The following is a 21,658-nucleotide window of genomic DNA, read 5'->3' as shown; positions in this document are numbered from 1 at the left end:
TGGTCCTGGGGTCAACTGTAGTCAGTCTTTAGTCCAGGTGGGCATCTGGGGGTTCCATCTGGAGTTCTGCACCAAGGAGGAGAGAAGCTCCAGAAGGGAAAAAGTAGAGAGGCTGGTACACGGAGCCATTGGAAGCAGCTCCCTCCAAACCTTGCTGCCTGAGGGACCAAGAGTTTTAAAGAAAATGCACCAGGTGGCTAGGGCTCACCACAAGAAGCAAAATTAGCCAACAATCAAGCAAAACAGGCCAGCGGAGCCAGAGATATGAAGAGAAAAAGGATATGACATCTGACACCCAGAGAGGCCCCTGACTGCGTGGAACCTCCACTACTCAAGTATTTTGTACCCCTAAGATGGGCTACGGCCAGAGGTCTGAGCAAGGACTGTCGTCACTGATTCCCTCAGAGGAGATGTGTGTGGGGCCTCCTCCCCAGATATTAGAGGATCTGGGGATCCTAACCCCCGGGCTAGATTTCATCTACTGGGGCCTGGGACCCCAATGCCAGACCCCACATCACCAAAGAAGTAGGGAGCCTCATCGCGCCCCCAGAGAAACAAGAGAGGGGTCTAGAATCCTATCTCTGGGCTCCGACGTGACTGTCACCAGCAGGAGCAACGTCATGCCCCATCAAGAGCAGAAGAGCCAAAAGTTCCCAACTCGGGGCCCTGCAGAAGAAATGGAAAGCGGGGAGCGCTGCTGTGCCCCTCCCCCGCAAAAAAGTGGTGGGCCTGCCACGAAGCCGGTGCTTGGGGGAGCAGAAGGCCAACACTGAGTCAAGTACTCTGTTCACATGAGTGGGCAAAAGAAACAAACTGCTAGTTTCCGCTGTAAAACAGGAAAGTGTTGCCAATGTGGGAAGACAGAGTGGGCTCCCTGAGATGCCCATGACCAAGAAAGGTAAGCAGGGTGATCAAGTGAGACTGGGAACCACCCAATATAAAAAGAAAGAGGAGAAAAAAATAAGCCATGCAGCAGGAGGATGAGCAGCATGACAAAGGGTATGTGTCTGGAGCCGCTAATTAGAAATGAACGCATGAGAGGGAGCGCCACATAATGCCCTGTTGGGCTTGTTATTGACACGCATTCATCTACTGTTGGTGGTAGCTCTGGGATGGTAGAGGTCCCACGAAGGACAGAAAGAGCACTGGGAACTTGCAGGAGGGAAGCAGCTCCCTCTCATCAAGGATACCCAATGTGTTTGAAAAAGGAGACCCTAAGTCTACGGGGTCAAAGGTGTAAGGACCACCCCAGAATCCCTAGGCATTCTTAAGCACTCCCCAGGCTGGAGCTGTAGTTCAACAGCTAGGAGTGCAGAATCTTCTAGGTTGATTCAATGGTTTCAGGACATGTAGCCTGAAGGATTGTTAAGATAGACACTGTCACGTGGTGTATGTTAGAAAAGAATAAGTTACTTACCTTCGGCAACCCCTAATCTATTAGAGACTATCTAGCCGCAGATTCTTTATCTTAGATTTTTCCTCAAGCATCGGACTGGATCTGAAAAATGTTCTAGTAGTGACCCTGCGCAGCAGTAGGTGGAGTTGTTTGGGCCCGCACTGGAAGTGACATGCGTGGTACCTGTACAGGTGCCACGTTAGCGTGCTAACATCAGCTACTTTTGGGCCTTTACACACCAGGAGGGCAGAACCACAATGAACACTGACCACAGCTGCAACAAATTAAGGCCCTTGAAAGGGTGCTCACTAAACCCAAATTCTTTCGCAGAGTGTAGAGGATCGCTAAGGAATCTGTGGCTATATATAGTCTATACCAGATAAGGCGTTATCTAAGGTAAGTAACTTGCTCATCTGATACAGACTTCTAGCCACTGATGTTTACCGTAGGATAGATACCCAAGCAGCACATTGCCGGAGGTGGGGCTGCGAAACAATCATAGTACAAAGCCCTGCAGGACTGAATGGGCAAAGTACTCATCACATCGGACCGGACACTACAGGCACAAGTACTTGGTGAACGTGTGCAGTGATGCCAATGTTACTGCCTGGCTGACATCCAGGAATGGGATGCTGCAAGCTAATGCACTGGTCGTAGCCTTGGCTCTGGTGAAGTCAGCCAGCAAGCCCTGAGGGGGGGTTGTTTCTTGGCAAATGTGTAGCAGATCTTGATACAGAGGACAATGGTTCTCTTCTGTACTGCCTTCTCTTTTATTGCTCCTACATAGCCCATGAAGAGTTGATTGTCCACCCACAATTCCCTTGTGTGGTCAAGGTAGAACAACAACACTCTTTTTGGATCCAGGAAGTGCAGTCTCTCTTCCTCTTTGGAGGGATACAATGTAGCAAAGAAAGTAGGCAGGGTGATGTTCTGGCCTACCTGGAATGGAGTTACAGCCTTCAGAAGGGAGGCAGCATGTGTCTGGAGGACCAGCATCTCTGGATAGAAAGAAATATTAAGGAGGGTGCGCTGAAAATGTATGTAACTTGCTGACCTGCCTGCCCGATGTTATGATCACTAAGAAGGCATTTTTTAAGGTCAAGAGCCTAAGAGGGAAACTGTGGAGAGGTTCGAAGGCTGCACACATGAGAAAAGTAAGAACGAAATTAAAATCCCATTGAGGCATTCTTAAGGTGTAGGGGGAAACGTTTGTTAAAGGCCTTTAAAGAAACTAGCCAATATGGGTGACTTAGAGAGGGGTGGTCTGGCATCTGCAAAAATGCAGAGATGGCAGAAAGGTGACCCTTAACTGTGCCCAGAGCAGAGCCCTGCTGTGCCAAGGATAATTTAAACAATAGAACTTGAGATAGGGACGTAAAAAGAGGGTCAGTGTTGTGGGAGGAACACCATGACGCAGACGTGTCTTAGGTGCCGGCGGATACTGTCTTGGTGGAGGAACGCCTGGCTGCCAGAATAACGTTAGTGTCTTTGGGAGGAAAGTCATAAGCTGTCAACTGTTGCTGCTCAATCACCGTGCATGAAGGTGAAGAGAGTGCAGGCTTGGGTGGAGATCCGTCCCCTGTTGTCACTACAAGAGATCCTCTCAAAGAGGCAGCCTGATTGGAGGACTGATGCTCATGCTGAGCAGCTTGGGAAACCCAACTCTATGTACCCAATCTGGAGCCACAAGGATGACTAGGGTCCGGTGGTTCCTGGGCTTTTTGAGAACTCTGGGTAGTAGTGGTATTGGCAGAAAGGCGTACATGAGGCTGGACCTCCACTTAAGACACAAAATGTCTGAATGAGAGTCGCCTTGGAGTATTCAGCATCCAAAACTGTTGACTTTGAGCATTCTTGGCGGTGACGAACAGATTTAACCAAGGCTCTCCTTCCCACTAAAAGGGAGCTTGCCTCACCTCATGGATGGAGACGGGACCCTTCCCCATACACACAGTGCTGCCATCGCAGGCTGCATGTGTTGGTGCAGACTAAAGTGAAAACACAACCTGTCACACAGCCCTGTGTGCCAGGTCGTCTACCACTCCATGTGATATTTGTAAGTCAGCTCTACAGAAGGCGTTGCAGCCCTAAGGCAGGGTCCATTATATGACATTCGAGGACATACCTGCATGTGCAGATATACCCATGCTATGTCTTTCTCAATTCCTAGACATAGTAAGTGGAAAGGGTTGGACACTGGTCAATACGAGTTCTCGAACTACATGATGGCTTCTCTGAACATAGTGATATTTGGCATCACACATCTTGTATAATAATAAACCCTCACTGGATCGAGTGATGGATTTACTAATACATGCACCCACAGGGCACCTTAGAGGTGCCCTCTGAAACCTACCTGACTGCTGATGTGTTTGCAGACTGGTCTATACTAGCACAGGCACCTTAGCCAGATTTTGGACCTCCTGAGATGACAGCAAGCACACTCTGAGGCCAGTAACAAAGCCTCCGATGGGCGGAGGTGTTATCAGATCTTCCAGGCAGGATGGACATTCAAGGGTGGGTAGCTTCAAAGGACCAGTTGCCTTTGCTATGCGACCCAGGTCTCTCCAGATGGAAGGGAAGATCACCCCCATGTCCTGACCCCACTTCTTGCAGCTAGACAGGCGGGAAAATTAGTAAGGTTCGGAGGTGTGCCCACATCATACCAGTCACATCCCTAAGGTGGACCAGCTGATGTGGACACCACTTTTGAAATTTCTCAGTCTTGTTTTGGATGAAATTAGCATTCAGGGGTATAGGGTTATACCCACTTCCCTGCAGAAGTGGTCATATAGAGGGTGTAGTCACTCTAAAGAAAAACAACCCATTGGCTTTTACTTAGCACTCCCTGTAACACCCCTAAATTGAGTATTTAAGTGGCACCCTTAAACCCAAGAATTCAGGATCAAGAGAAGAGGGACGAAGAAGAGTCACTGCCTCGTGAGAAGAGCAGAGGAGTTGTGGACATTTTGGTGCGAAACCCAACCTGCCCGCACCACTCGACAATCGCGACAGAGCACTACCAAAGCTACGGGTAGCCTTCCAGCATCTTACAAATCTCTACCAGTCTCCCTTGGAGTAGAAGAGCTACTTCCCTACAGTCCGCAGGTACTGAAAAGCAGAATCTGGTTCACTGCCTTCCAGCTTCCCGGTCCTGACTGACGCCACAGATGACCAGGAGGAGGTATCCATGCTCTGGAGCACCAGGACCATCTCCCCACCAAGTGTGACAACACCAGGATCAACCGGAGCCATGCAGCACTTATCCCCAGGGTACCGGACGCCTGGCACCAAGCACCAACAGTGAGTCCATTCCAGACTCTCACTGCACCAGGACCAAGCAACCGTAGGGGGATGGCAGCACCACTGAGACCCACAGCGAGAGTGGCCTAACAGTCTTGATTTTGCCCTTGTTGTGAGAAAGTAGCCTCTTTCTAGCATGGTTACCCCACTTTTGGCCTGTTTGTGAGTGTGTGTCAGTGTGTCTTTACTCTGTCACTGGGATCCTGCTAGCCAGGACGCCAGTGCTCATAGATAAAAACCTATATGTCAGTGTGTTTTGCCTGTCTCACTGGGATCCTGCTGGTCAGTTCTCACAATAAGTCTTGGCTGCTCACCCACAGCTACCTCTAGAGAGCCATGGCTTCCTAGACACTGCCTATACTTCATTATTAGGAGCTATCTGATCCTGGTATAAGGCGATAAGACCATAGGTGCTCACCACACACCAGGCCAGCTCCCTACAAAGTCCATATGGGTGGAGAAAATATTTACTTCTACAATCGTGCAATCTCAAAGAACCCTAGAGGTACTACAGAGGTGAGGGCGGTGGGGACATTGGGGAGAAGGAGGTCAGACTGCAGAAAGGAGTAGTTGGTTATCAACAGGGATGGGCTATCAACCATATAGCAACGCAGCCTCCTGACCGTCCCGAACATATAACACCCCTTCTCCCAGAATGGTGAATACATCTTCCCAGTGGTGAAGGGGGTTCAATTGAGCAAAGTCTCAACTCGAGCCATGGAGGGATCCCATGTGGCATCAAAGTTGTGTAATTGATCATTTAGTCTGTAAGTTGTTTTCTCGTAGCCCGCTGCAAAGTACAGTTCAGGAAGCCATTTAGTGAGTGTGGGGAGAGTGGGCTGTCACCAGTGGCGGAGAACACAATGTTTGGCAATTGCAAGTGAAGTGGGAGCCATCTGTGCTCTTGGGAAGTAGTAGGAAGCATAAATAAAGTTGTGTAAGCTGGCAAGAGGGAGTGATGGGGAGCCTGAAGAGCACTATACCGCCCAGACCTGTCCTCGACAAGAGTCCACTAAGGTGCGATGGCTGAACAGGTCTACATGATATAGAGCAAGTCACATCTGGTCGCTCAGTACCTCCTGCAGAAGTCGTCAGGCAGAGGTTTGGCCCTGTAGTTTTTCCATGGAGTCCAAAATCAGTCTTGTAAGATCGTGAAGTAGAGGAATTTCAAACAGAAATCCCCAAGGGGGGTAGTAATGTAAACATTCATGAGCTATATTCCGGTGGTGGGGGCGGCTGGATGGCCAGCCAGAGTTTAAAGGCCGGGCTGCCATAGGTGCAGTTCTGTGAAGGCAGTTCCGTGGTACCCTTCGATCTCACTAAGGGCCATCATTACAGTGGAGGTGAGCCATTGAGTGCCTCAATGAGGTGGTTGGCCGGGGCCCAGTGAGTGTCTAACACTGTGCTCCCTCTTGTAGGATTCAACTGCTTATGGGCCGAAGGCAGTTCTTCACCACATTAGGGAGACCAAGGGTCAACCCAGCCTGCTCACGTCCCCATGTGCAAGTCTTCCATGTTTTCAGTGTCCTTAGGGGGCCTCTGGATTGCTGGTGGGGGTGTCACGTCAACGGTTTGGATATATAAGACGAGGAAGAGCCTGGGGCTGCTGCATGCTAGGCAGGCCTTGATTGCCTCTCGGTCTCAGGACAGCCCCCTGATAAACCGGGAATCTCTCAGCCTGACTGCTTCACAGGAGAGGCCCTTTGCCATCACAGAGCACTAGACCGCAAGCTCCAATGCCAGCTAGATGGGGCAGGATGGTGGCACAGGCACAGCGCTGTCTTAGGGAGGGGCCATCTTGATTCTTTCCAAGCTCCACCTCAGGATCTCACCTCTTTGGTGCCTTGGCAGGCTCTGCATTGAGGAGATTTAAAGATAGTAAAGGTACTATTAGGTCCCTGAATCGTCAAACTCAGACCAGGGATGTTTGGAAGTTCTTAACTTTTTTTGGGCTACAGCCGAGGATTTTCTTTCAAGGCTATAAAAAAACCAGCAGCAAGAGACCCAAGAGATGAACCCCCTTGGCAAAAAATATAGGGAATGCAGCAGAGGAATACAGCTTGCCCTTCCTTTTCTTTACCTCTTCAGCTTCCTCAGCCACCATAGAGAAGCAGTCCTAGTGCTGTATTACCCAAACACACTGAACCCGTATCCTCCTTTCCACAATAATAGGGGGGCTTGCACCACTTAAGACCTTTGGGTCCTACAGATTGTAGCGAGCTGGTATGCCCTACTCTTCTAGCAGACACCCCCTGCCCTCCCTCTTCTGCCAAATGCATTCCTGCAAGGCCATTTGCATTACACAGTGGAATTTGTTCCAGAGCAGGAACGGGCCAGGGATACTTCTCCTGGTATTTCCTGAACCGATCCCCAAAAAGGACAGCAGTCTTCGTTTGAGTTTCGACCTCAATGTTTTGAACTAGTCCTTCAAAAAGGAAGAGTTCAAAATGCTGTTCCTTACTCGGGTTCTGCTTGTGCTTCACCTATAAGATGCCTACTACCTCATCCCTATCCTGCAGTCACATAGGAAGTTTTTTTTGCTTCACATTTGAATCCAAACGCTACCAGTTTGCTGTTCGTCCATTTGCCTTCACTTCCACTCCTCGACTCTTCATAAAGGCGATGGCAGTGGTTGCAGCCTACCTGGATGATTAGCTCATCAAAGCCAGCTCTCCAGTGATGATGTCTCTCCATTTGCAAGCAACGGCCACAACCCGGACTTTTTGATCAACAAGCCCAAATGTCACCTGGTGCCCTCTCAGTGCATCCTGTTTATAGGGGCAGTATTAGACACCACATTGAGTTGCACCTTCCCTCCTCCTCAGAGGTTTCAAGCTGTGATTCTGATGTTTAAGGATGGAGAGATCATTCCAGTCCTGACGGTCTTAACCCTGCTTGGACTGCTAGCCTCCTGCGTTCTGTTGTTGGTCACCTAAGCACATGAAGGTCCTCAAGTGATGCCTACACAGGCAGTGGTTCCAACACAACAGAGTTCTCTAAACCTGCTTTACAATCTCCAGGGGCACTGCAGTAGACCTGCAATGGTGGAGTGTAAACCTTTCTCAGAGGAAGCTGTATCATCCTTTTCCTCAGGTGGCAAAAGTAATAAGATGCCTCCACTCTAGGGTGTGGTGTTCATTGAGAGCAATTTGAGATCAGAGACCTCTAGACTTCAGAAGAAGAGAGTCTACAAATAAATCTGTTAGATTTTCTGGCGATATGTTGCATAGTGGGCCCCTATGCAAGTTTTTTTGTCAGCCTTATCAGCTTTCCTGTCTACCAGACCAACCACGCCTCTTTAAATCACCCACTGGGTTATGCGATTTCAAAAGGGCCTCACCAATAAATACCCACCTACTCCCTTTATTATGCCACAATAGAATGTGTTTAGTTCCTACTTTCCTATTGTGTTCCCCTTTCGAACCATTACACAGCTGTCCCTTGTGGTTATAGACTTTTAAGATGATTTTCTTAATTGCTATTAGGTCAGCAAGTCAGGTAAGTGAATTACAAGCACTGAGCATTTAAACCCCTTCATCACTACCTTCCTGACATGCTGGTGTTAAGAACCAGGTCCTCCTCCTCCTAAAGTTGTTATCCCCTTCCCTCAGACCAATCCATTACCTTTTCTACAGTCTATCCTCCTTCACACCCAAGTACAGAGGAGGAAAGACTTAATTGTCTTGTTCTCAAGCAAGCAGTCATCTTCCACGTGGACAGAAGAAGAGTTCAGACTGGTTGATCGACTCTTGTTGACATACGTTAGAACGATGAAATGTGAGGTAGTCCACAAAAGAACATTGTCAATATGGACAATCCTGTGCATCGGAATCTGCTATGCCATGACACACAAGGATCCTCCAGAAGGTATTCATGCTCATTTTACAAGGACCGAGCCTTCTACTTCAGCACAGGCAAGAGGAGTGCCTGTGGCAGATATCTGCAAAGCGGTTACATTGTCATTCCTTCACACTTTTGGGTAACTACTCATTTGATCCCTTTAGGAGGCTGGCTGGAGTGGTGGGTACCTAAGGGACTTACACCTTATACCAGGTATTTCATATTAGTGCGTAGGCAGTGTCTAGAAGCCAGACTCTCTAGAGGTAGCTGTGGATGAGCATCCAAGGCTCATCTAGGAGACATGCAAAGCTCATGCAATACCACAGTAGTCACACACTACTTACACACATTAAAGAAAACGCTCAGTTTTAAAACAAATAAAGGCAATTTGTTTTAGTGACACAGTTACCAAAAAGTACTAGAGAGGCAACTCTCCAATAGGAGGTAAGTAACACACTAGATATGTACACTAGTAATCAGAAATCGGCATAAAAAGTGATTGAAAACAGTACAAAAGCAAATAGACAGTAGTGACCCTCGGGGAGCCCAAACCATATACTAAAAAAATGGAATGTGCATGCAGATCCCCCACCTAGGTAAGTGGAATGTGTAGAGGGGAGCTAGGGGAACTAGGGAACCCCAAAGGTAAGTACCACAGTGTCCCCCAGCGAGCAGGAAGAAAGGAGTAAGTTACTGGATTTTCCCCAACCCACCCAAAAGAAAGGAAAAGAAGAAAATGCAACACCATGACGACTGCAAGAAACCAGTGGTGGATTTCTGAAGTGGAAAACCTGTGGAAGAAGGGAACCAAGACCAAAAGTCGCAGGAGCCATTACCCCCACCCGTCTGTGGTTGCAGGAGTTGGTCAGCGGTAGGACGAAGATGGTCAGCAATGCAGCCCTTGAGTCGGTGAAGAGTCCCTAGAGGATGCAGTCAAAGTCCCACTCTGAATGAAGGATTGCAGTCAGTCAGCGGCGTGCAGGAGCCACCAACAAACCTTGGCAAAGGCAGAAGTCGCAGTGAAGCAAAAGTAGAGCTGCCGGAGACCAGCAAGATCCAGGAGGACTCAACTCACAAAGGAATTCCTGAGGGGACCCTCAACAAGTCAGAGAGTCCACAGAAGGAAAGGCAGCCCCCACAGAGACCCACTGGATGAGGAACCAGGAGTCACAGAGTAGCCCGCGCAGCACAACTGAAAAAGGGTGCCACGCCGCAAGAGAAATACGCAGAGGGCTGTGCGGTGCAGGGAAGACTGCTGGGAGCTGGGGCTACACGGAGCCTGAAGATCCCTTGGAGGAGGTGCCAACAAGCCCTGGTAGCTGCGAGAGATGCGTTGCACGGGGGTACTGTCCTGCGTGGGAAGGCAAGGGCTAACCTTCCCCAAAGTTGGACCGCTGGCAGAGAGGACCAACAACACCACTCCAGACCACCCGTGATGCAGGATCCACGCAGCTCAGGATGAGAGGAGATCCATACAGCTGGTTTGTCATAGTTTGGACTCTTGCTTTAGGCAAGACTGCTGGTTAAAGAATGACAGTACTTTTGTTTGTAGGCGACTACGTCTTTCCTACAACAAGTCGCAACTGTTGTCCCAACCTTACTGGCTCACTAGCAGCACCTCACCAGAAACACAATAACAAAAGGTGATTTGTGGCAGCCTTTACGCATGGACTCGAGAGTAAGACATCTCAGGGAGAGTCATGGTTAAACGGAGATTACCCATTTCTCAACGATGTATCATGTCTCATCCAAACACAGGCAATGACAAAGATGCAGTAAAGTTTCAAATGTTTTTATTCAACATAACTGCAATTTGAGATAAGTTGCATGGGCTGCAATGACTAGGATAATGAATAATGCAAGTAACAGAATTGTGAAGACGAGAGTCATTATTACAAAGACTCCCCACCCCCATCTTGCAATGCAAAGAAAAGACATACAAGATTTAATATGCCCTAATACCCTAATGTGAAAGGCCTAACCTCCTACCTAAAGGAGAGCTGGGTTTGTTAAACCTAATCTGCCAATGCTGTGTCCATGAGAGGAGCCCCCAACCCTTGTTACTTTGGAATGAGGTCTCTATCTCAGACTCCGCAGGGACACAAAGACTGGGTAGGCGTCAAGACGACTGCAGCATCGATATCAGCGATGGTGGCGATGCCCTCTGGTTGGAATCCCTCTGATTATCTGTCTAAAGTGCGATATATTTATACAGATCTTCAAGGACCCCTGACGTAGGTGTGTTCCCAAACAATAGATAACAGACATGCTTGGGACGGCAATTAATATAAGCAACCCCTTGAAAGTATGGAGAGGGAAAATCCCTAAGTGTGAACACCTACTGTTTGTTTGTCTTTGGTGCTTGTTCTTGATGCCTTAGCGCGGTGACACTGATAATGTAACTCATAACAAGTGGCCTAACTCTAAACAAGGCTGCCATTTTAGAAGAAATAAATAATTAAATGAGCAAGCTGAGTAGGTTAAAAGTCACTCAGTGACGGGGGCACAAGTCTACAAGCCAAAGGCTAAGCTAACTCCTGTTATCCCATTAACATGAAGTAGGATTCACTACAGGTAGTCGGTACAGTTGATGCTTGTGAATGCAGGGGAGTGGCTCCTTCACTCCAAGGGAGATTCCTTCTTCCTTCTCATGCAGACTGAAGACTTACTGCCCTCAGAGGATGCACAGCCGGGGAAATCTTGCAGAAGCTGGAAGGAGCCGTGGAAAGTGTTGCAAGCAGAGTCTTTGTCGTGGATGCAGATTGTTAGCTTCTGGAGGGTCTAGTCGCAGTTCCAGTGACTAGAAGTCGAACTAAAGGTTGCAGAGGAGTCCTGTTGGAATCTTGCAAGCCGAATATGAGGACCCACCCAAGAGGGATTCCCTAAATAGCCCTGAAAGGGGGATTGGTCACCTAGCCAGGTGACCATCTATCAGGAGGGGGCTCTAACGTCATGTGCCTGACCTGGCCACCCAGATGCTCCCAGAGGCCCCTGCCCACCTTGGATTCAAGATGGCAGAATCCAGGGACCCTCTGGAGGAGCTCTAGGCACCACCCCGGGGTGGTGATGGACAGTGGAGTGGTCACTACCCTTTCCATTGTCCAGTTTCACGCCAGATCAGGGACTGCGTGTCTCTGAACTGGTGTAGACTGGTTTATGCACATAGGGCACCAAATGTGCCCTTAAAAGCATACCAGTGGCTTGGGGAGGCTACCCCTCCCAAGCCACGTAAAACCTATTTTCAAAGTGTGAGGGTGTTACCCCCCTCTCCCAAAGGAAATCCTTTATTCTGCTTTCCTGGGCTTGAGCTGTTAAAGCAGCAGTAGGACAGAAACCTGTCTGAGGGGTGGCAGCATCTTAGGCTGCACAGAAAACCCCAGAAGTCTGATTGGAGCAATGCTGGGGGTCCTCTAAGGAGCCTGCAGAGTGCATGGGATCATACTTCCAATACTGGCAACAGTATTGGGGTATGATTCCAACATGTTTGATACCAAACTTGCCCAGGTTCGGAGCTACCATTATGTAGCTGGACATAGGTAGCGACCTATGTCCAGTACATGCATAAAATGGCGTCGTTGTGAGAAAGTAGCTTCTTTCTAGCATGGCTACCCCCATTTTGGGCCTGTTTGTCAGTGTGTTTGACTGTCACTGGGCTTATGCTAACCAGAACCCCAGTGCTTTTGCTCTCTCCCCTTTAAATTTGGTTGTTGGCTATTGCTAACACAGTATTCCACTCATAATTAGGATACTGGTGCCCCCTTATAAGTCCCTAGTATATGGTACTTAGGTACCCAGGGCATTGGGGTTGCAGGAGATCCTTATGGGCTGCAGCATTTCTTTTGCCACCCATAAGGAGCTCATACTGGCACTCCTTCAGGACTGCCACTGCAGCCTGAGTGAAATAGTGCAAACACTATTTCACAGACATTTTAACTGCACAAGGTGACTTATAAGTCGCCTATATGTCTAACCTTCAGTTACTGAAGGCAAGGTGCAAAGTTACTGTGTGCGAGGGCACCCTTGCACTAGCAAAGGTGCCCCCACGTTGTCTAGGACCAATTTCCTGGACCTCGTGAATGAGGGGATACCATTATCAGCTTGAACTACATATATGTCAATACATATGTGTAGCTTCACAATAATAACTCTAAATATGTGAGGTGTCTAAGATTGTGAAATTGAACCCCAATCCGATTCTGGTATTGGGGGGCCAATTCCATGCACCCTGGGGGCTACTCCACAGGCCCCAGTACTGCCAAACCAGCTTTCTGAGGTTTCCACTGCAGCCTCAGCCTCTACCACCTCACACACAGGGTTCTACCCTCCTGGGGATTGAGCAGCTCAATCCCAGGAAGGCAGAACAATGCATTTCCTTTAGGAGAGGGGTGTTTCACCCTCTCCCATTGGCAATAGGTGTTACAGGCATAGGAGGGGTATCCTCCCAGTGCCTCTGGAAATGCCCTCCTTGCATAATCCAGTCTACACCAGTTCAGGGACACCGCTGTAACTGCAATAAAGTATCCAGAAATGGTACTGTGACCCTGCAACTTGAGCTCCAGCCAGCAACTGCAGCAGTTTGCAGGTTGTGCACGCTCTGAGGACTGCCTGTCTTCATTCTGCACCAGAAGGACCAAAGGAATCTCCTGTGGAGTGACAGTCATGTCCCTGCTCCTGCAGGCACCTCTCTGCACCAACATCCGGTACTCTGGGCCCAAAGTGATCCTCACTGTCCAAAGGTCCAGCTGTTTAAATTTGATGGAGGTAAGAGCTAGCCTCCCCATGCCTGACAGTACCCCTGTGCACCGCGTCTTCTGCAGCTCCTTGGGCTTCTGTAACTTCAAAGGTTCTTCATGCACGCTGTATCTCAGGTCCCCAGCACTCTATCTCCAGCAGCGTGGTATCCCTTTGTGTAGTACTGCGATGACCGCACTTTGGAACTCCTTTGTCCCGTGTCCTGGGACTCCTGTGGGTGCTGCCTGGTCTTCTGAGGGCTCTCTAAAGTGCTGAAAGCCCTTTCTGTCTCCTCAGTGGGAGTTGAGACCCCCAGGTGTCCCCTCGGCCTGGGCAGCGCCTCTTTGACACAAAACACGTTCTTGCGTGAACCAAGGCTTGCTGGAGGAACCCAGCGATGAAAACAGCCTGCATCCAATGACTCGACGTGGGACAGCTCTTGCACCAAGCAGGAACTCGCAGCTGTCGTCTTTGGTGCATTTCTGTACTTTTCTTCTAACTGGAGAATCCACTTTTGCACCTTCATCCAGGGGCTCCCATTCTTCTTGGACTCTTCATCGACCTCAGGACTTGGTTTCCTCTCTCCACAGGTCTTCAGGTCCAGGAATCCATTGTTGGTTTCTTGCAGTCCTGCTTGGTCTTTATTGCATAATCCTTTACCACGACTTCTAGTGTGTTCTGAGGAAACTTGCTGTACTTTACTCTTGTTTTCCTGGGCTCTGGGGTGGGTTCTGTTACTTACCTTTGGTATTTTCCTACACTCCCAGCACCCCTCTACACAATACACTTGCTTAGGGGGGAAACTGACATTCTCATTCCACTATTTTAGTATATTCTTTGTGCTGCCCCAATCCCATTGCTATATTTTGTGTTTTTCACTGTTCGCACTATTCTATGACTATTTACTTACCTGATTTTGTTTACTACTGTATATATTGTGTATAATACAGAAGGAGTATTGCCTCTGAGATATTTCTGGCCTTGTGTCACTAAAATAAAGTACCTTTATTTTTTTATAACCCCGAGTATTGTCTTTTCTTGTGTATAAGTACTGTGTGACTATAGTGGTATTGCAAGAGCTTTGCATGTCTCTTAGTTCAGCCTTGGCTGCTCTGCTACAGCTACCCCTAGACAGCCTAAGCTGCTAGACACTGCCTACATTTCACTAAGGTGGATCACTAGACCTGGAATAAGGTTTAAGTACTTCTGGTACCCACTACAAGCCAGGCCAGCTTCTCACAGCATGGCACTTTGAGAGCATCTGAGTGGCCAGTGCCAGCAGGGGACATCAGAGCCCCCCCGATAGGAGTTTACCTGTGTAGCTGACCAATCCCCCCTTTCAGGACTATTTAGGGTCTCTCCCCTGGGTCTTTCCTCAAGATTCGGATTGCAAGACTCCAGCAGGAAGCCTCTGAATCCTTTACTTCACTTTCTACTGATGAAAGTACATCTGGACCCTAAAGGAACTGTAACTGCAACAAAGAAGCAAAGGCGACTTCTGTAACATTGTAATTTCAGCTCCTTCCAGCAACTGCAACTGTTTCCCAGTCATGCAGCCTCAGAGGACAGCCAGTCTTCAGCCTGCACCAGAAGAATGAAGGAATCTCCTTTGAAGTGGAGGAGTCACTTCCCTGCTTCAGCAGGCTCCCCTCTGCAGTGAAGACCGGTGGCTTGGGTCCCATCTCCTGACGAAGTGCGTGGATCCAGCATCAGGGATAGTGGACTGAAGTGGTCCCAGCTTCCTACTGTCCAACTTTGGTGGAGGTAAGAGATTGCCTCCCCACGTAAGAGTACCCCCAGTGCATTGCATGTTTTGCAGTTGCCAAGGCTTGTTGGCATCTTTCCACGAACGTCTTCGTGCACCGTGCAGCTCCAGCCCGCAGCACTGTATCCTTGATGCACAGCTTCCTGAGTGGTTTCTCTGGTGGCCTGGGATCCCTTTGTGTAGTGCTGCAGCTGCCTGCTTTTGCACCTTCTTTGTCCCCGTGCTGTGGGACTCCTGCTTGCGTTGCCTGGTCTTCCGAGGGTTCTCTGAGTTGCTGAGATCCCCTTCTGTCTCTGCCTCCTGGGTAGAGGCCACCTGGTCCTGGGCAGTGCCAATTTCCTCTAACCGCATGTTTTGCCTGTGCCAAGGCTTGTTGGTGGAATCCAGCGACGCAAACCAGACTGCAGTCGTCCATCCGGCGTGGGACATCATCTGCACCTACCAGGAACCCACATCCGTCTTCTTAGGTGCAGTACAGACTATTCTTCTTCACCAGTGGTTCTTCTTTTGCACCTTCTCCCGAGTTGGCAGGGGCTCCTGTTCTCCCTGGACTCTTCAGTGCTTCTTGCACTTGGTCCCCTTTTTCCACAAGTCTTTGGGTCCAGGAATCCATTGTTAGTGTCTTGCAGGCTTCTGGTTCTTGCTAAATCTTCTATCACGTATGCTTGTGTGTTCTAGGAAACTTACAGCGATTTACTCCTGCTTTCCTAGGCTCTGGGGTGGCGTATTTTACTTACCTTTGGTGTTTTCTTACACTCCCAGCGCCCCTCTACACACTACAATTGCCTAGGTGGGAAACCGACTTTCGTATTCCACTATTTTAGTATAAGGTTTGTGTTCTCCTCTGCCCATTTCTACCTATTGTGATTTTCACCATTTGCACTAACTGTTTTTACAGCTAATACTGCGTTCTAGTGTATATACTGTGTATATTATTTACCTCCTAAGGGAGTATAGTCTCTAAGGTGTTTTTGGCATTTGTGTCACCCAAATAAAGTATCTTTATTTTTGTAGCACTTTGAGTATTTTCGTTCATGTGTGTAAGTGCTGTGTGACTACAGTAGAATTGCATGGGCTTTGCATGACTCCTAGTTAGGCCTTGGCTGCTCGCCCACACTGCCCCTAGAGAGCCTGGCTTCTAGACACTGACTACATTTCACTAATAAGGAATAACTGGACCTGGTATAAGGTGTAAGTACCATAGGTACCCACTACAAACCAGGCCAGCCTCCTACAGTCGCTGCACTCACAAAGTCCAGGGAAATGGAACTGGAGTTCGTGGGGGCACCTCTGTTAGTGCAGTGGTGCCCTCACACAGAGGTATTTGCACCCTGCCCTCTGGGTTAGGAGGGCCTACCATAGGGGTGACTTACAGTGACCTAGTGCAGTGACCTGTAGTGGAAAGGGTGCATGCACCCTTTCACTCAGGCTGCAATGGCAGGACTGCAGATACACTTTGTATGGGCTCCCCATGGTTGGCATTATACATTCTGCAGCCCATGGGGATCACCTGGTACCCCAATGCCCTGGATACCTGGGTACCATATACTAGGGACTTACATGGGGCATTAGTATGCCAAATGTGGGGGGGGGGGTGTTGTTCAAGTAACCAAGTTGAAAGGGATAGAGCATAATCACTAGGGTCTTGGTTCGCAGGATCCCAGTGAACACAGTCAAACACACTGACGACAGGCAGATAATGGGGTTAACCATGACAGGAAAGAGGGTACTTTCCTGCAATCCCGAATTGAGAAGGGACTGTCACTTGGCACACTCAGTTCTTCTGGATTTATTGGTGTAACCAGCCAAGCACCTACCACCTGTTATGGGACTGCTGGGGGAATCCATTCAAAAGGTGGGACTCTGCAGGTAGAAGTATCCACCAGAAGAAAAAGGTACGTACCTTAAGTAATTCTTTTTCTGGTGGATGTGGTATCTACCTGCAGATTCCGCACTGACCCACCCACCTCCCCGTTTCATGACTACACCACTAGTTCTTTTGTTATGGGCTTTTTACATATCTGAAACTGCACCTTTCTTATCGTTTTTTGGTACCATCTGTTTGGTTCGAAGGAGCTCCAAAAAATGGATGACTTGAGCACTCCCACAGTGGCACTTTGACTCAAGTGATGTCAGGAGGTGCTGCACCAAAGTGGATCTGGTGCCCGCAATTGTCGTGTGAAAGCTATTAAAAAGTTTCCAGATTCCAGACTGGTCCCCTGGGATATTCAAAAGGTGAGCAATCTGCAGGCAGATACAGTATCCACCAGAAATAGTGTGTAGGACGTTGTCTCTGTATATACTATTTCAAAGTAAGGATGTGCACAGAGTCCAAGGGTTCCCCTTAGAGGTATATAGTGGCAAAAAGAGATAATTCTAATGCTCTATTTTGTGGTAGTGTAGTCGAGCAGTAGGCTTATCAGAGGGTAGTGTTAAGCATTTGTTGTAAACACATAGGCAATAAATGAGGAACACACATTCAAAAACAATTCCAGGCCAATAGGTTTTTATATAGAAAAATATATTTTCTTAGTTTATTTTAAGAACCACAGGTTCAAGATTTACAAGTAATACTTCAAATGAAAGGTATTTCATTCAGGTATTCTAGGAACTTTGAATAATCACAATAGCATGTACAGTTTTGAAAAACATGGGAATAAGCTATTTTAAAAGTGGACACTGCAAAAATCAACAGTTCCTGGGGGAGGTAAGTAAATGTTAAGTTTGCAGGTAAGTAAAACTCTTACAGGGTTCAAAGTTGGGTCCAAGGTAGCCCACCGTTGGGGGTTCAAAGCAACCCCAAAGTTACCACACCAGCAGCTCAGGGCCTGTCAGGTGCAGAGGTCAAAGTGGTGCCCAAAACACACAGGCTTCAATGGAAATAGGGATGCCCCGGTTCTAGTCTGGCAGCAGGTAAGTACCCGCGTCCTCGGAAGGCAGACCAGGGGTGTTTTGTAGGGCATCGGGGGGGACACAAGCAGGCACAGAAAGTACACCCTCAGCGGCACAGGGGCGGCTGGGTGCAGAGTTCAAACAGGCGTCGGGTTTCTTATGGGAATCAATGGGGAGACCCGGGGGTCTCTTCAATGATTCAGGCAGGCACATGGGGGGCTCCTCAGGGTAGCGACCACCTGAGCTAGGCAGAGGGTCGCCTGGGGGTCGCTGCTGCACTGGAGTTCGGGTCCTTCAGTTCCTGGGGGCTGCGGGTGCAGTGCTGGTTCCAGGCGTCGGGTTCCTTGTTACAGGCAGTCACGGTCAAGGGAGCCTCTGGATTTCCACTGCAGTCGTCGCTGTGGGGGCTCAGGGGGGTCAACTCTGGCTACTTATGGGCTCGCAGTCGCCAGGGAGTCCTCCCTGTAGTGTTAGTTTTCTGCAGGTCGAGCCAGGGGCGTCGGGTGCAGAGTGGAAAGTCTCACGCTTCCGGCGGGAAACTTGTGGTCTTTAAATGTTGCTTCTTTGTTGCAGAAAGTTGAAGTTTGTTGAACAGGGCCGCTGTTCTCTGGAGCTTCTTGGTCCTTTAGATGCAGGGTAGTCCTTTGAGGCTTCAGAGGTCGCTGGACCCTGTTGGATGCGTCGCTGTTGCAGTTTTCTTTGAAGTAGGGAGACAGGCCGGTGGGGCTGAGGCCAAATCAGTTGTCGTCTCGGTCTTCACTGCAGGGCTTCAGGTCAGCAGTCCTTCTTCTTTAGGTTGCAGGAATCTATCTTCCTCGGTTCTGGGAGTCCCTAAATACTGAATTTTAGGGGTGTGTTTAGGTCTGGGAGGGCAGTAGCCAATGGCTACTGTCCTTGAGGATGGCTACACCCTCTTTGTGCCTCCTCCCTGTGGGGAGTGGGGCACATCCCTAATCCTTTTGGGGGAATCCTAAGATGGAGGATTTCTAAAAGTACGAGTCATCTCAGCTCAGGACACCTTAGGGGCTGTCCTGACTGGGGGGTGACTCCTCCTTCTTCTCCTCATTATCTCCTCCAGCCTTGCCGCCAAAAGTGGGGGCAGTGGCCGGAGGTGTGGGAATCTCCACTAGCTGGGATGCCCTGTGGCGCTGTAACAAAGGGGGTCAGCATTTGAGGCTCACCGCCAGGTGTTACAGTTCCTGCTGGGGGAGGTGAGAATCACCTCCACCCAGTACAGGCTTTGTTCCTGGCCACAGAGTGACAAAGGCACTCTCCCCATGTGGCCAGCAACATGTCTGGTGTGTGGCAGGCTGGCAAAAACTAGTCAGCTCACATTGGAAGTCGGGTATGTTTTCAGGGGACATCTCTAAGATGCCCTCTGGGTGTATTTTACAATAAAGTGCACACTGGCATCAGTGTGCATTTATTGTGCTGGGAAGTTTGGTATCAAACTTCCCAGTTTTCAGTGTAGCCATTATGGTGCTGTGGAGTTTGTGTTTGACAGACTCCCAGACCATATACTCTTATGGCTACCCTGCACTTACAATGTCTAAGGTTTTGCTTAGACACAGTAGGGGCATAGTGCTCATGCACATATGCCCTCACCTGTGGTATAGTGCACCCTGCCTTAGGGCTGTAAGGCCTGCTAGAGGGGTGACTTACCTATGCCACAGGCAGTGTGAGGTTGGCATGGCACTCTGAGGGGAGTGCCATGTCGACTTAGTCATTTTCTCCCCACCAGCACACAAGCTGTGAAGCCGTGTGTATGTGCTGAGTGAGGGGTCCTTAGGGTGGCATAAGACATGCTGCAGCCCTTAGAGACGTTCCCTGGCATCAGGGCCCTTGGTACCAGTTACAAGGGACTTACCTGAGTGCCAGGGTTGTGCCAATTGTGGAGACAAAGGTACAGTTTAGGGAAAGAACACTGGTGCTGGGGCCTGGTTAGCAGGGTCCCAGCACACTTTCAAACCATAATTTAGCATCAGCAAAGGCAAAAAGTCGGAGGTAACCATGCCAAGGAGGCATTTCCTTACATAGTGTTATTGAAGGTAGATACCTTATTAGTTTGCTTCTATTATTTGACCATCTTAAAAAATTCTCCTTTCTGCATACCCTAATGCTTCTGAGGTTTGACTCTTTAACTAATTGCGACTTAGTAAGAAATCATCAAACATGTTTTTGGTTGCATTTTCACAGGCATTTATGTTTTACAGGAATCTCTTGATGAAGTTACTATTAAAGATACATTGGAGGGTGACAACATGTACACCTGTTCTCACTGTGGAAAAAAAGTGCGGGCAGAGAAAAGGTAATGGTCCCTTTGGGTTAAATAGGTATTTTCTTTGTGCTATTGTTTATAAAATACTAGGTTTACTTATTTGGAAATTGTATAGGCCTACTTATGGGGCAAATTGTACAATAGTAATAATTGTTTTTGTTTGCTTCTTAATCTATCATTGGTATGCTAAACTATGCCATTGTATTTGAATGATAAGAACTGGAGTAAAATGCCTCAATTAGATACATTTGGTGTGTAAAAAGAAGAGTATGCATGCATCTTTTTTCTTTTTTTTGTTTGTAAAAAATACAGTGTAACCCATTAAGTTCCTTCTTCTTTTTTTATTTTTGTACAACAATACAGTGTAACCCATTAAGTTCCTTCTGGTACAGAGAGCATTTTACATTAACATGAAGTGCAGTCATTCTAGCGCTGTAGACAATCTATGTAGTGGTCAGTTTTGGTTATCATTATGATGTTGAAAATTACCGTTGGTGATGATGTTGAGTACACCGCCGTCTAGATCCTGCACTAATGGACGGCGGTTGCAGGTTCATGCAACTTATGTCTCTTGGCCAGCCTATAGCATTAGGTACGTACTGAATGGACTCCAGATATCTTTCTGGCAGGATCTACCTGGCAGCAGCACCCAGTACTCTTATAGTCTGTCTTGGCAGTAGAACTCAACTTTAACCAATGTTTCAGGCCTAGGCTTCTGCGTCCTTCCCAGTGCTTTCCCACTTTTCTTTTGCCAACAGGCAACATCATAATTGCTAGGCAGCTGGTGCTGGTTGGGATATCTTTGGCATATTCCAGCAGTGCCATGGTCAGCGTCTTGGGCCCAGAGCCATCAGTCACTGCATCTATGCATTTGAATACTGCAAGCCACAATTCGGTTATCTTGGTCCCTCCTCAGGCTAGATCAATGAAATTGTCATATGTGGAAGCACAGTGCATGCATTGCGCTTCAGGTATGCGTTCCATCTTACATAGACCAGTAGGTGTGCGGTAAATGTGATGGGGGAATTTAACATGAAGGATTCTCACTCTTTAGTTAGGGTAGAGCATACTCATTTTGGAGCAACAGTACCGCCATCTCTTTGTTGTCAGGTCACCCTCTGGACTGTCTGTCATCCCACAAGTGCAGTAAGTTTAACCACTGGGGCTTCATCCTGCATAGTCTTTTTTTAAGCTGGTGATGAGTCTCCTAGGTAAGGGGAGAGTCAAGTATGCAGTCTATGCTGTGCAGGGTCTCAGGCTTGTAGGGAAAACAGCAGTGCATGGCTTTGCAGACAATGTGCAAGCGACTATTGAGGAAGATGTTAAGCGGTATGCAACAGGCCGGATTCCTATTTCAGGGATAGGAATCGGGCCCAAACACCGGTTATAAACCTCAGTGTCTTCTGGCCCATGGTTCTCAGTTGGTGTTGCGTGAGTTAAACCACGGTTGGGG

The 21,658-nt window shown here is 48.5% G+C and overlaps 1 protein-coding gene across 2 annotated transcripts in view; it reads left to right on the top strand.

Moving 5' to 3' along the window:
• USP34 (ubiquitin specific peptidase 34) overlaps positions 1-21,658 on the top strand; it is a 1,940,069-nt gene that overhangs the window by 1,000,884 nt on the left and 917,527 nt on the right. For both annotated transcript variants that reach the window (XM_069234398.1, XM_069234397.1), the window contains one exon: positions 20,141-20,235. In XM_069234398.1, the coding sequence (XP_069090499.1) occupies positions 20,141-20,235 (95 nt within the window). The remainder of the gene's footprint in view (positions 1-20,140; positions 20,236-21,658) is intronic.

Source organism: Pleurodeles waltl, chromosome 5 (genome assembly GCF_031143425.1).
Source record: "Pleurodeles waltl isolate 20211129_DDA chromosome 5, aPleWal1.hap1.20221129, whole genome shotgun sequence".
NCBI classification, from domain to species: Eukaryota; Metazoa; Chordata; class Amphibia; order Caudata; family Salamandridae; genus Pleurodeles; species Pleurodeles waltl.
Note: the sequence above shows the minus strand (reverse complement) of the source record. Positions and strands in the feature narration are given on the sequence as shown.